We start from the raw sequence: 16,000 nt of genomic DNA, 5'->3' as shown, positions 1-16,000 counted from the left end.
AAGTGCAAGAGCGAGAACGAAGGGGAGAAAAGTGCAACTTGTACGGCGCACACTCACGCACGTCTCAGCTTCCCCTACCTCGTAACCGTCTGGTACACAGAGAGGTGTCCGGAGACGGAGAACTACCGGTATATATCATCACGTCGTCGGCCGCTACACACACTTTCGTATTTATCGGGAGAAGAAGGGGAGGAAAGGCTACGGACGGTACATTCGGGCCAGTGCGTTGCGAGATTTCGTGGTGAAAGGACATCGTAAGCCAAGTGGACGATCGTAAGCCTTTATTCTCGGTTTTATTTCATTTCTTCAGCTTACACCGAACAGCCGCCGGTTGCACACGGCTCCTCTTCCTTTCTTCGATCTAGCGTTTATCTTCGCGTCACGTGATTCGAAAAGGAGCGCGATATCAGGAAATCTATCGCGCATCAACGAGTCCCGACATGGCTTCGACAATCAAGGTGAGTGAGTGACGAACGTGCAACAGGTAGATACACGCGCACCCTATGTACACGTACGCCCGGTGATTTAAAGTTTCGCAGTATCCGGAGGGGCTCTCTCTGTTTCCCGCTGTCTTTCTCTCCCTATTTCCGTCGTCACGGGATCCGCTTCATGCTCCCATAGGGGTGGTTGCCTGGCGAACTCGATACCGTCACCGATCCTGCCTTTCTCTATCTTGAATATTTAGAAGACGAGACGGGCTATCGCCGTTTTCGAAGTCACGTACCTCTAACTTTTCCCGATCAAGTCTACGTACGGAGAATACCGATCGCACTCTGCCTAAATGGTCCATTACCGCGGTAATCCCTTCCGCCAGAATCTCGCCTTATCGGTTACGATTGCACGTTGTTTCGCATCGATATTTTATATCGGTCACGTAAGTTCGCTTTCTCCCTCATCGAACTTCTGTTTTGCTTTTTTAAACAGCTCTGTCGCTATTCTTACCGAAACGAACAAACGTTGTCCGAGACGAAGCAGTCGCAACGACCGTCGCGTTAGATAGATTTTCGTGATGCGAATCGAAAGTGCCACTGCACACGCGTATCGTGATACAGAAAGCAGTTTTCTAGAGCGCAGAACCGTGTGCCGTTTGGATTAACGTATATACGCGTTTCGCGGGACGATAAGAGCTCTCGGAAAAAATTCGCGACTGGCTCTGACGGAGCCGAACAGTGGAAATCCTTGCGATATTAAAGAGCCAATAAACGTCAAGAGGCAACGAGTTTCCAGTTATTTCGTCGGAAAGAGGATATCGGCTAAGTGCGCGCGCGTATTCGTTCGTTTCTTTCGCGATATATTTCCATGCAATCTGAAAACAGCTGTAACGTGTTTATTTCCTCCGATTGAAAAAGAAGCGAACGAAAAATCGAGCAAGATGATAAGCGACGAACATATCGATCCTGATATTTCCCTGGTCCGTCAATCGGGAAAAACATGATTAAGTTCCGGCACGTAGCTCAGCTTTGCAGCGATCCAATCGAAATCCATTTATCGAAGGCGTCGCAACGTTATAACTTATGCGTGTCGCAATCGTACGTTCACGAACAATGGCATGGAAACGGCAACTGCACGGAATAACAAACCGATGGAAAGGGTTCCTTCGTCGTTTAGTTCTACTTAAAACTCGATCGTCCTAACTAAATCGTATTGCGCGTTGTTCGAAAGCTTGGGAGAGAATTGAGAAATTCCATTACACCCGTTGCGTGTGTTCGCGAGGAATTCGCGTTCAACGGTGGAGGATGGCACCCGTTAATTCGCTACAATTCGATATTTACACTGGCCGGCATTCTCCTCCGTACGGCGAATTACGATTCATTCGGCGCATCGTCGATATCGAACGGCAGTCACAGAGTCGTGTAATCGTTGTCCATCGGATGCCAGTCGACAACTAGGCGATTGTAAATTAATTTAATAACTGAAACGGCACGGCATTTCGGCCAGTCGTATATGAACAATAAATTATTATTTATCGTGCACGGGGCTTGCAAAGTCGCGTGCTCGCGCGCTTGCGTACACGCGCGTCCACCGATAACTACGGCGGAATATTACGGCTACAAATGGCACGAGTTTTCCAGACATCCCCCGTTTAAGCGGTGAATTATCATTCATAGACTGTGACGACAATTAACGGGCCATACGTAGGATCTACGCGGAATGCATGGACGAGAGGAATCGTCAGCATCGTCTAGCTCGGACGTAATAACCCACAACGTTATGGTTACTATCGTTACAGCCGACGTGACAGCAATAAAATCTATATCACACCCATTTGCCATTTAGAGCGGCCAATAATTCTTATAATCCACATCGATTTGCGGAAGTAAGCGGTTTGCGTGCACGTACCAGAGCCGGCATCCAATCCACAAATCATCCCTGACCGTGTATATACAGAGACGTGGTGATTTACCGAACCGTCGCGATTATTAGCACGCCTATAGGAAAATCGAAACTCACCGCTGATCCTGTTCAAGTATTCAGCCGATTATAGCGGATAGGGGAAACCAATGAAAAGTCACGAAGTTGATCGATCGAGCCTTAAGATTTAACTTTTGGCAAGTCGACGACTGTTCGTTATCGCCAGTGATATCGCTGAATATTTCATTTTATAGCGATAAAGGAAGAAGACCGAAAGGCTCCTTACCTCTATGCGATAATCAAATTTACCTAATCTCGTTGTGCGTTTCTTAAATTCTTGCGTCTGAATCTCACCCTCGTTTAAACGAATAAACTAACGTTTTAATGAAATTTCTAGCAAAGCAATTGGAACGAAGAATCGTGTACGTTGGTAACGATTATTTCGTTATTTCCTTAATCTTCCCTCTGCAGCGAGAAATTTCCCAACGATGGAAAACTAGGAAAGGCAAAGTGGTTAATATAGTTTGATAGAATTAATACAAAGCGTAAATGTAATTTAGAAGGAAATAAATGCGAGATACTCGCGCGAGTCGGAATTGATTCAAAAAGGAAATATACACGGGTCTTCTATGAGCGATTACCGTTGAAGATGTACAAATGGAAGAAAAATCGTGCGATTCACGTCAATTTTGAAATCTATTCTCGAAATTCGCTAGTAATTTAGGATAAGAGGTGGGAGAGGGTAATTGGAAAAAGTACAAAACGACATCGAAGAGGGAAACAAAAAGGAAAGAAGAGAAGGACCGCGTGTTCCGGATTGTGATGCGAGTTGTTTAAAAACGAGGTTGATCGTCAAGGGAGGTGCATGCAGTCGAGAGGTACAGCGCGACGAAAATAAAATCGAACTTTGAAATATTCGTCACGGCCGGTGTCAAAAGAATGAAAAAAAAGAGAAGGTGTGTCGGGCATAGGATGCCGAATATACTGCCAAAGTATATTCATCTGTCAAGCAGCTGCGATCTAATCGGAAATATTTTTTACGTTTCTCTTCCTCTTTCACCGACTAGCTCCATACTTTTCAGATGGACAAGCAATCGGACGATTCGGCAGCAAAGCTAACAATAAGATCGTTTCTGAAAAAGATCGTGCAAATATGACGCATGGCGGGGACTCGGAACGATCGAATCGTTTATGGTGACTATGGTGACTATTTCGGAGAACTTTACATATACATACGTGTATTTGTTACCGTTGAAGAATATCGAGGAAGTTGCTTATTTTCGGCAGGATACAATCTATAATATAATTTACAAGTTTGTTAATAAGTGTAACAACTAGGTATTATTTTATCGCTACGATATGATAACATTCGTTTGAAATAACCGATAGTTTGAAATAAATAAAATATAGTATAAATAAGTCAGGGTACAATTCTTCGACGAAACTTATAACAAACTATGTTGGAAAGATTAATTACCCTCGGACTATTTACGTAGTCTACAAAATACCGGATCACAAAGCTTTATCTTCGTTCCAGTTCTTACTTCGTTCCTGTTTTAAATGGGACCGTACAGTCTCAGAGGATAGACTGGTCCTGTGGCGAGAGATTAATGAATTACCTGCTTCTTTGACCACTCCGTCCACTATTTTATTTCTTTCGCGAGAAAAAATCCGGATTACGGTGAGAACAATTTTCCTCTCTGTTCTTTCGCGCGAAGGCAAACTCACGTGCTACGTGGACGAAGCAAATAGTATTATCGTTCGAGTCGATATCGTTACCGAACACACCGTTGCCTGGAAAACGGCGAACGAAGGCGAACGAAGTAATTTAAAAGGCAACTCGTTAGTCAGTCGCCGTACACAATGTAGAGATGCAACGAAACACGGAAGCGTGTTGATAGGAGCCGGGGTGAGTCGGCAGACCAACGGAAGCAAACAAACGAAAGTCGTAGGTACGCGCATGCCTTCGTTACTCACGGTGGTTACTGCTTGTTTAGCTATGTTAGCTTTGGCGTGCTTCGCCAGGGCAGCGTATAGTCGCAGTCTACAGCTAGCCTTTCCTTATCCCCTTTCGCTATTTCACCCTAGGTATACTCGTGTGTTCCGACCTTTACCGCGGTAACATCCGCCAATTCGCTTCGTCCTCGTTGGCTCGGTCTATCCGTTACCTATCCTTTTATTATATTCCAGTTCAATTTCCTGCTTTCAACGAGTCATGGGAACTTTGGATTCCTCTCTTTCGTTCCGCGACGCGACTCGGTGTGTACCAATTAAATAAACGACATCGATCGATCTAGAAACTTGGAATTGTATCATTATCTCGTCGTATCGGATAGGCGCCACTCAATCTCGTTAACCGTGAATTTCCTTAATTGCTTCGTGCCCAGATGTGCGGAAAGTGCCTCGACCTTTTAAAGATAGTTCCCGTAACGTCTATTTACTTAGAGCCCCGTGTGCAGCACTTAACTATCTCCAACTATGTTTCAGCTGCTGCTGGTCGTCTGCGCCTTCCTCGTTTACGCTGTTATGGCAGAATCGGAAGAAGGACAGACTGCAAGATCTCGAGTCTCCGACGAGCAACTAAATATGGCCCTGAGCGACCAACGTTACTTGAGGAGACAACTCAAGTGCGCGTTGGGCGAAGCTCCTTGTGATCCTGTAGGAAGACGTTTGAAAAGTACGTGTTCGTTGGACGTATAAATCCATCGGGCGAAGGGGCGGGAGGCACGCACAACTCACCACGTCTTGTCTCTTGCGTAACCGAGGTTTCGCGATTGTCCTGAACGAAACACGGTACAGTGTGGAATTTCCAATGGATCGCGTGGACTACAAAAAAAAAAAAAAAAAAGGTTGTCGCGAGTAGTCGGGAGGGAACGCGGTGATTGGTATTTTCTTCGATTCAATGGATACGTTAACGTTGGGTGGAATTAAATCGATTTTATGGGAAAGTTCACGTTGTTCCGAACGGCGAGTCATCGAATTGCTTAGGTTGGATTTATATCCGTATTTCGAGAGCCGTGTGTTTCCTCGGAGACTTTGCCGATAAATTTCTGTAAAGTTACCAGCAGAATTCGATTTAACCCAGGCGTTGTTATCCAGGTTTAGCACCACTGGTTTTGAGAGGCTCCTGCCCGCAATGTAGCCCCGAGGAAACACGACAGATCAAGAAGGTCCTTTCACACATTCAACGGACCTATCCAAAGGAGTGGTCGAAGATAGTGCAGCAATATGCCGGAGTTTCGTAAGACGTTGGGATAATGGGAGCAGCTGAGGGGAAAACGGCGATGGTGGATACGTGGATAAAAAAAGAAAAGATAAAGTACGGGAAACGGGAAAACGACGATCTGCCTACAATAGCCGTTTAAACCATCGTTCAATTGTTTTCTTCCGTACGTTAGAGAAAGGTACGATCGTATTCACATCGAGTTCTTACGGCACGCGTTATATCCAACACCTCTTCATCTTCCTTAATGAACACGTTTACTATCGTTGATCGTTAACACAGCGTTACACACATAAGGAGTATTTTATACACATCGAGACAATCGTATTATATACCGCAATAAAGTTTGTTTTCCAAAATACAGAATAGAATCGATTTTCCACGAAGACACGTTTTCGCTCGGTTCGAGCTCGCAAGCGAGCAATATGTGTTACCGGGTATGGAGCGAATTCACGCTGTTCAGCGATCGAGACTAGTTGGCGTAGCGAAAAGTCACGAATCGAGAGCGGTATATAAAAATGAAAAGAGGCGAAGAAAAGTGCAAGAGGGAATGATCGTCTACGATTATGACGTTAGAAACGGGGACAGTAATAATAGCGGATGCAAGTAGCGGGAAAGTAATAAGCCGGATTCATATTTTATATTTTATTCCGGCGTCTCGCCTGGTTTCAATTTCGCTGTATTACAATAGATAGCTTTATTCCCGTAAACTATACGAGAAACTCTATACAGGCGGCGTTTTATAACGTCTGAATTTCTCGTTGAAACGTTTCCACGAATATTTCTCGTCGCCGGTTTTCCTACTTAAACGCCTCATCACGAGCCGACGCTACGCGCAGTTTCACTTTCTATCAACCAACCACGAAAGTTCGTTACTCAACGATCGCAATGTATTCTTCGTGGCATGTTGCGTGGCTTGCATACGGTATCGGAAATATTTGAACGACGCAAGACGACGCAAGGCGACGGCATCGCGAGCCAACGATTTCCAATTAGGTCGTATAACCGTGGAAACGTAATTGCCCGATATCGTAAACATAGCGTAAACATTTATCCCGTTTTATCGAGAAATAACGACAATCAACAAGTTGATAATTACTTGGAATATAATTAACGATATATTCCGGATCGAGCAATTTACAGGAACTTCGAACTGTATCGCGATTCTGGCCTTAATTTATCTCCATTTCCGTCCCTGCTAAATCCCTCCTTTCGTATTTTCTCTTTGTGCCGCTTCGTTTTCATTTAATTCGGATGTTGACGATATTACGAGTCTGACGGAGTTCGATCATCGGCAAATCAAATTAATTCGATTTCTCGTCTGTGCGTTCTTCGTCGATTAGATTTGCGGATAAATGCGGAACGTCTGGAATTTTCTGCTGTCCGTAATTCTATGTTATCGCGGACTTGGCGTTTCTGTTCGTTGAAACCCGTGTCGCAGACCGTGTTGCCGATTTCCAGCAGGATCGATTCACTGGTCGAATTAACGCGTGGTTGACCGATGTAAGCCAATTAGCCAGATGTCTAACATCGTTTGCGCGTTGTACCATGCGTCGTATATAGAATGTTATTTCCTTACGCGTTTACGATGGTCTGACGCTAGGGTAATAGGAAATAGCTGAACGGAATCCGATGCACGTCTATAACGTCTACAACGTTCGTAACATGATCGAGCAACCGCGATACGCTTTTTCAACAAAGATCGAGACGTCGTATCTCGATCTGCAACGTTTCGGACGTTGAACAAGCAACGATTTTCTCTCTTTTATCTTTTTACCGAAGGCAAATTATAGGTTGCGCGGATCCGCGCCGATTGCGATATCGACTACAAATCGACGTTTCTCTCTTCTACTATTCGCGTGGGAATTACCGTCAATAATATTGATTTCCGCGAAGTTTATAATTCGTTTCACGGGAAAGCTAATTTTTCTTCGAACGAGAGTCGTTAATTCTTCGACGTTCTTCGTTTGGGAAACGTTTTGTAGGGCTAACAAGCGGTTGTTTTGTAATTATCGAGAGAAATAGGCGGAGGGTAAAAAGAATTAGCGGGCTCGAAGGCGCGTAAAGTGGATGCCCGTAAACGACAGGATCGAGATCGCACGATGTACATTTTGGCAAGCGTTTGTTCTTCTTGATTGATGCGCGATGATACACTTTCATCGGGGAAATACAAATATTGAATCTCGTCGGAGGGAGCCGAGAATCAATGTTTGTTTTCTCGGTACCTCATAGACGACAGGGAACGTATAGATCATATATACATGTATATTTGCGCATTCCTCTTCAAATTTATCGCTCATTCGCCAGTCGACTCTACCTACCAGCAGCTTAAATATTATAGTTCGATGGTGGAGCAAAGGGTAAGTAAATGTATATAAGAGTTCACGCGCCAAAGTACACTCCATATCGAAAAACGAAAGAATCGTACCTCGAAACGAGGTACGGGAACGAGGTGTGCGAAACTGTCGTTTAAAATCAGAAGAAAAGAAAAGAAAGAAATAAAAAAAGAGAAGACGGCGAAATAACCACGTAATGATACGAAGAAGGCGTACCGGCGTTACCATAATAAAACGATAGAAGCCTCGTTCGTAGTATAATTTTACATGCATGTTCTGTGACGTTGCGGAATATTTGTACACGGCGTGTACGCTTATCTTTCTCTCGTAACAATAAAAGAATAGAGTCGAGTAGAAAGAGTGGCAGGATCGCGCAGCTGTTTGCGGTCGTTCGATCGCGGCCCTCGTGCCCTATTATAATTCGTTATACGATCGCGGTGAAACGACCTACTCTGAGCTGCACTCGTTCCTTCCGCTAGATCCACGGTGTCGTTAAAATGTTGCACGAGGATCGCGACCGAACTCCCTGATTTTATTCGATACGCGGCTCATCAGCTTAAGGGATCAACGTTCCACGAGTCTATCGACCACCCGAGACCGTGAGAGGCCGACTCGTTTCAGTCGATGGAAAACAGATAAAAAAGCACCGTTAAGTTGCTATATATACGTACTTTGGTATATACGGTTGAACGACGATATACGAAACGCGGACGAAAGAGGCGTGGGAGACGGAATGGAAGATGAGAAAAGAGAAAAGAGGAGGGGCAAAACGGTGAACGATAGAGAAGAGTAGGCCACGAGAAGAAGTTTCGAAGGGAAGTTTGGAAAGGGAAGAGGGAGACGTTATGGGACAAGAGTCCGATGCGACTGATTTGTTCGGTTGGCGCGGCGTTGGCATTTTCGCACGTACCGAATGCCGGTGCATACACGACTACGCTTTCCTCCATATTTATGTACACGCGAGGAGAAACAAGTTTCCGGCTCGCTCGTTGACGCTGCTGGCGGAGGAAAATTTTCCGCGATAAAAGCATCCGTTTATTTGTACGTGTATCGGCTCGATACGCATTGTTTGGAGAAATATTGTAACTTCCACCGGGCACGGCGTGGGCCATCGTAACGCAAACAAGGTAGCGTTTGCGGCGGAATAAGTAAATCGATAACACGGTGAATCAAACACCGATTCGTAATGTTAGTTGGCTATTTACGCGATACGCGGTGGTATGATAAAGCGTCAGTTTGGTTCGATTCGATTCGGTTAAGGCCGGCCGTCGGAAAGTATCGAACGTATTTAAATTTGGTCCGCGCGAACGCCGACTGGAATATCGAAGAGTATTCGTTACTGGAGTATCGAGCGGGCTGCTATCGCGAATCAAAGTAGTATTCGTCTGGTAATCGACGTCAGTGTCAATCATGCCATGCATATGCAACCCTCTTATCGCGATTCTGCTACGGTTCATTAACAAACAACGAATTCGGTCGTGTTACCGTTAACGTTATGCAGCGCGCGTTTGTTAACGCGCGAGTGGGACGGCGTGCAAAACTAAAGGAATTAAAAGCGGAATTGAATGAAGAGAGATGCTCGGCCGTGGAAGATAGCATTCGAAGTGGTTGATAGAAAGGGAGTGTTCGCCGATTAGAGGCACATGGTTCGATAGAGATCGATGGAAATTACGACAGAGGAAAAGAAGGGAAAACTGGGAACGGAATTAAAGGATAGAATGCTAACGAGATTCAAGCGCACGAGGAATGCTCAGTGCGTCCAATACGCTTCCGGCAACTCTTGCCGCTCACAATGCCTCAATACAGACGCACCGATGACCCGAGCACTCGCTACACATGTAAACGCATTTTGTCGCAGAGGGACAAACGCGAACGTGATCCTTCGGTGTGTATAGGTCGTTTCAAAACCTGAAACGACCACCGACGTTAACGATACGTCGCCGATCCACCAGCAACGATAATTTACACGGAAGAATCACGATACAAAATGTTGGTAAAATCTAATATCCGAAGTGTTCTCGCGTTTTGAAGATATTTTTGCCCCAAGGAACGTGTTCCACGGCCGAACAAAAACAAGCAATCACGGCCTTTATCGTGAAACGCGTTACCTTTGGAGCGAGCATTTTCCAAGCTTTTGTTCGTCCAAGTCTTGTTTTAGAACACGTTGATGCATTTTTGAGCCGGCCTGTATTACGAAGCCCGATTATGCGGCTCGTTTCGACACGTGGTGAGGGGACTACGCGATATAGAGCCAAAGAGAATACGATCGAGAGAGAAAGGGAAAAGGAAAAAGGAAAGGCAGAGATAACAGAGAAAGGAAGACAGATAGGAGAGGAAGGTAGCGGCTCGAAAAGGCTTAATGAAAGTTGCCTGTTGCTCGTACAAATCGTCGTGTCAACGGAGAAAATCTCCATTCCCCACTCTTTGCTTCGACCTATAGCCAGCGAACGAGTGGCCTTTCACGTGATAGTCGCTCGTAAGGCCGGATCAATTCCGTCCCATACTACTCGTTCTACTCGACTCGCTCCTAATTACGAGGTATTTTCGTCGCGGTGGATTTCCGAAGCTGCCCCATTCACTTCAACTAGCGGTTAATTCGATAATTAGAAGAGCGCACTAAACGTCTAATCTGTCGCAAGGTGAATCGGCGGCCGATTAAAATTGCCGCTTATCGATGAGATCGCGATCGTACGTGTAACGTAAAGAAAATCCATTGTTTTAACTATCGTCAAAGAGATAAACGTTAAATCTTGCGCAGGATTACGTGTTTCGCAGGACCGGTTGATATTCTTCGATGGCGAGTTCGCGGCTTCGGACCGACTTTGCGTCGTATTACTGGTGACGTGACTGTGGTATAAGCTGGTCCCTGGTGAACGCGGCAGCTTTGCTACAAGTTTCCATCGGAGACAACGGGAAACTTTGTGGACTTTCCGAGATAATTGTGTAACCTCTTTGTACGCGTCACCAGCGAATCCATTTTGTAGCGTCAATATTCGCTTTTGCTGTTGGTACGTGTTCAAATTTTTTCGCCCTAATTAAAGCAACCGCGACTGTCAACGTTCGAAACGATTACGTTCTTCGTTAAGCTCTGTATTCGAACGTTACCACGAAAACGAGCCTTTAAACTGGAATTTTGAAATCTTAATTTCGATCTGAATCACGAACGTGAAACGCGTACGAACGAATTTATAAACGATCCTCTTACATTTTTTAACGTTACAAACAATGGTTAAAACTTTAATAGCCCATAAAGATAATAGCAAAGGTTACGACTAGCATACTTTCTGCAATAACGTCTCCTTTTGATGGTTACGTTAAAGTCACGCTAATGGACGCGGTTGAAGAGGATTAAGCATGGGAAACGTAATTCGTCCGTGCCAATGGTGACGTACGGGCGAATCTTTCGCGACCGCTGATTTTCGATAACGACCGCCACCGTCTGATGGACTTCCGGAAGCGTGTCACATCTCTCAATAACGCAGTAAACACAAAGACATTCCTGTCCGTTCTACGCGTCGTTTATGTATACATAACACATTCTTCGGTGCTAAGCGTGGTTATGCGCGTGGACCAATTCCATCCCTCTTGCTCCCGCTGCGAATGCAAACGGAGAGAGACACTCGGTGGTACACGTTCGGGTTCTATGTGTATGCACGCCAGGAATTCGCCGCGGGAGAGAACGAGAGGATCCGAGCGAGAAGCTATAGCGCGAGGGGCAGGACGGGGAGGAAACCAAAGGGGAGGAAACAGAGGCAGAAAGAGCGAGAAAGCGAGAACGAGGGACAGCTGGACCGACGCTAGGACGCGCAGGACGAGGAGAAACGAGGAGAAACGAGGAGAGCGATCGAGACGAATAGAGACGGGTTTGATCCGAGACGAGAAGAGAGACGAGGACGCAAAGACAAGGAGGCGGTGAGCCGCGAACAGAGGGTGCAAGAGAAAGGAAGATAAAGAGGAGGAAGAAACGATTGAGAATGAACGGGAGGGCGTGAGACGGAGAGGACAGGAAGGGGAGAACGGACGAGGAAGAAAAAGAGACGCGAAGGAGGAGAATGGATAGGGATGGAGAGATTGGTATATGTATATGGCAGATACATAGCACGGCTTGCGGAGGGCACAAGTTAGTGTCTATATACGCGAGAGATCGATAGAGGACAGAATCCCGGGACATCCCCAGCGATCCTGTTCTCTTATTCTTGCAAGAAGCATCCTCGGGTAGCCTACGTCGTGCCTCCGTTGCATGTCCTCGCTTTGCATTAATGCGAGACTGGTAAGCGAGCAGAGGGTTGGCAAGGGGTGTGCTGGCTGGCCAAGAGGCGTCTCGGGCAACGAGCGGCAAAGGAACGAGCATTATCCGGCATACATTACGCGTTCGTCGAACGTACTCCAACTTTCTTTCTTGGTCCCACGACTCTCGGTAGCCGCTGGTGAAATTACCACGGGGGCGGACTCGATTTCTCGGGGCTAACGGCGAAATCGTGTTCGAAGGTGGGACCGGCGCGCGCTTTACGCTTTCTATCGCCGAGCTGAGCGCAAATAAAGATTTCTTTCGGACGAGATCACGGTTGAGATCTCGTGTCGCGTATACGTTAACGTGTCGTGGAAACGGTTTATCGCTCGATCGTTACCTCGATACGCTAGATCCTGCCGGCGCGGCATCGTCGCGGATTCGCGCCTAAAGTTTCCCGATCCAGCAGTTTTATTCGCGCGCGATGTAGAGAACGCGCGGCAATCTTGTTTCGTCGAAAGGCGTATCTTTTAATTTAGCGAGGAGACAGGTTGGCTGGCGAGGGAGGGAAATTTCGAGCAACGAGTCACCATTATCGTCGCCTATGCTTCCCCGAGGCGAGATTTCCGCGCAAGATGCGCGCCATCCTGATTGCATTACACCGTATTAGATTATGCCATACGGTAGTCTTCGAAATGTCAAAATGTAATTACAAGAGGCGCAGATAACAGCGAACTTGGCCGAATACAGCTGGAAACGCGCGTGCGTTGATACAACTATCGCGTTATTAGATCGGTAAAACTGGCCTCCTGCTGGCGTCTTCGGTGAATTATCAACCGAATTGTAATTATCGAGAAGTACGAGCTGCGTCGTCACGTATCAGTCGCGACGTATCGCGCTTTGGGAACATTCGTCCCTCATCTTCGGAGAGTTCGAGTAACGAGGTTACAAGGATCGAGAGATAGGAGGAAGCAGAGGAGGTCGGAGGTTCCTTCCTTGCTTCTGTCGAAAGGATCATATTACTCGACGCGACGCGACGTGGCGAGGGATCTCCTACTGTGTAATTTTCTCGGCCTTGATATTCACGGCTAATAATTGTCGTGGCAATTCCATTGTTAGATCTTCCTGTATATATATATCATATACTATATAGAGAGTGATCCTTGGTACCGCTGCCAAATTTCCAAATGTACCTCGTGTTACCTCGAAATTCCTCTATACCACTAACTGAGACATTCCTTGGTGCATCACAACCGCGACACAATAATAACTAAACGTATATACGCGTAATAGCGTAAATGGATACCAGATACTGCTACTAATACGCGGTATATAGATCTTACCATGAACGTTAGGTCGTCCAATAAGTTCTTGCCGCTTATCAGGTATTTCTATTTCTTCAGTTTCTTTGAACGCTTGATTACGCTTGATTCGCTACTTTAAATACGTTCTGTGACGATAAACTTCTCGCTTCGTTCGAAGGATCACGATTTCCGTTTATCAAGACGAAGTGCGGAACATGACCGATGTTTAGAATCAAACCGATTCTGCGATACGATTGCGAAAATCTGTTCGATCTAAGCCCATTAGAGACTGATATCGCGTTAGAGAATCAGTTTACCGACGAGATCGTATTATTTCTCGGGTACGTAAGAGCGAAGCTGGCGAGACGCGATATCGTTGTAAGAAGTTCCATATGGACGCGAGTATAGCGTAAACGATAGACCCAGAAACCATTTCTTCCAATCGAATATCCGGGAAGAAACCATTCCATCGAGCCTTGAAATAACAGCTATGTTCGCAGTTGCTTAGAACCGTATAAAGTCGCTTTTACGCTCTTCAACGGCATCCATTGTGTTGGTCCTGTGCAACGTCGAGCTGCATCGTAGAATTTCTAGGAATTCCACACTGACTTCATGCATTTTTATGCGCTCCGATCGGTGTAATTGTCCCCCACCCTGTTGGCCGTGGAAGCAAGCGTATCGTGGCTCGTTCGTTCGCTCGTAACGACTAAGCGACCAGACAAAATGGAAATTCACGGTTTTCAAATAATCGTAGGTTCACGCGTCGGAGATCGAATACTTTATCGGTGGACGTCTCGTTCGATCAATGATGCGGCTACGTGTTACACGTACCGGTCACCGATACGAGACACTCCCGGAGGAAAGACACGCGAACGAAACGTGTACTCGCTCGACCAAGTAGCTTGACCAATTTCGTAAATGGCAGCGATTCATGCGTCCAGTCTTAAGTGGCTCTTTTCTTTAATTTTTTCTCTGTCGCGGTAATGGCGCGTCCGTACGACTCGGTGCTTTCTTGCGACGACCATTCAACGGCATTTAAGGGAACTGGCAGCAATAGTCCGGTCGTAATAAACTGTAACCCAGGCGCAAATATCATTAAGTGCCACCTTTAGCATCTTACACCTTTATATAGCGACCCATAGGCATTCTGTCGGCTTTCGTTTTATTTTAAAAGTCAATGCTCTGTCGCGAGCCTTTCCTCTTCCACCGTTACCGTTTTATATGATTTCGCCTCGATCACCGAGACTTTTAATTCAATCTCTATTACAAGTACATACAGCGACGAAGAAAGCGTACGAACGATATTACAAAATTGTCTGAAACGTCTTGGTGACAGATTCGAGCGCGGACACGGACGGACGGCTTGATGAAAATCGGAATTCTAAAAATGTGTTCGCGGGAAAACAATACGAGATTCCATTAGGCTGTCTGCGGATGGTCCGATTTTCCATTTTCCACGGTGACACGAACATGCTCGGATGACACTCGGAATATCCTGGTGTATTCTCTTTAGACCGTTGCCACGTCGGCTTCCAAGTTATACTTGCAAACTCATTGCACAGGGCGTCGTCGTGCTCCTCGACGTTGGCGTCGGCGTCGGCGTCACCGTTGGATTCGGCGTCGGAGTCAACGTCGGAGTCGGCGTCGACGTAGTCGTTTCTGCTGTTCTACACTGCAGGCGATGTTAATCTACGGAGCTTTGGCTGCGCGCAAGTGAATTTCATAGATTGTACCCGAGGACGATTGCTACGACGCCGGTACATACAATAAAGTTACCCGTTGCAATTACAGGCCGAAACTTTCCTCGGAAACCGAACCTGCTTATTGGAAGACTAACGTAGTTAGCTCTATTCACGGGCGGCTGTTAAGCCACGATAACTACGTTATTACGTGCTGGCAAATGTGAAAGTACGCAGCGCGTGCAAGCGAGACTGTACGCGCGTGTCGAACGTATCGCAGGCAAGTGAGAGAGCTGGCAACCTGTCGTTAATATACGTGATTGAAATTTTTAATTAACAAGGACGAAAATTATTTCGCGGCGAAACGCATCGTAAGCACGGAGAGGCGTCGAAGGATTTCACTTTGCGATTGGGAACGCATCGCGTGATCGCATATCGCGGCATCGCATCGCGCGAAGGAAAACAACGACGCGCGACAACTCCGTGGTCCCGCTGGGCCGGCGTGAAACGACGCTCGCCTAAAGGATTTCTCGTCTCTCGTTCCCGTATCGAAAGAAATTTTCGTGTACCAATAACCTTGATAGGTATCGGAGAAAAAGCGGAACAACCGGCTGGCTGCCTGGCTGTCATGTCAGGTTGGTTGGCTGGCTGGCTGGCTTGGCTGGTTGGATGGTGCTAAGAGCAGCTCGAAACAGATCGGCGGCGCGGCGTTACGGGTCTTCGAATATTAATCCAGTGCCGTTGGAATGCATTATTCTCTTTTTATCCGTGGTACCGCGTTGTGCGTTATTTTTATTTTTAATAAACGTGACCGCCAGAGATTTGCTCACGAGCTATGATGCGGAGAGACATTTTCTTGATTAAAATCATCGATCTCG

At 46.3% G+C, this 16,000-nt stretch overlaps 1 protein-coding gene across 1 annotated transcript; it reads left to right on the top strand.

Moving 5' to 3' along the window:
* The first annotated feature begins 108 nt into the window (after positions 1-108).
* Positions 109-5,938, top strand: LOC117237698 (allergen Tha p 1-like). Its single transcript, XM_033501968.1, has 3 exons — positions 109-458; positions 4,840-5,029; positions 5,452-5,938. The coding sequence occupies exons 1-3, from the start codon at positions 441-443 to the stop codon at positions 5,595-5,597; spliced, it is 354 nt and encodes a 117-aa protein (XP_033357859.1). The 5' UTR covers positions 109-440; the 3' UTR covers positions 5,598-5,938.
* The last annotated feature ends 10,062 nt before the right edge of the window (positions 5,939-16,000 follow it).

The sequence above is a fragment of the Bombus vosnesenskii genome, unplaced genomic scaffold (assembly GCF_011952255.1).
Source record: "Bombus vosnesenskii isolate JDL3184/JDL3185 unplaced genomic scaffold, Bvos_JDL3184-5_v1.1 scf7180000013397, whole genome shotgun sequence".
In the NCBI taxonomy this organism is placed as follows: Eukaryota; Metazoa; Arthropoda; class Insecta; order Hymenoptera; family Apidae; genus Bombus; species Bombus vosnesenskii.
This window is presented reverse-complemented; position numbering and strand designations above follow the sequence as displayed.

What these genes read in the sequence shown, in the direction of transcription:
- LOC117237698 (XM_033501968.1), top strand. An exon ending in TGTAGGAAGACGTTTGAAAA is followed by an intron (nt 5,030 to 5,451) that starts GTACGTGTTCGT and finishes GTTGTTATCCAG; the next exon opens with GTTTAGCACCACTGGTTTTG.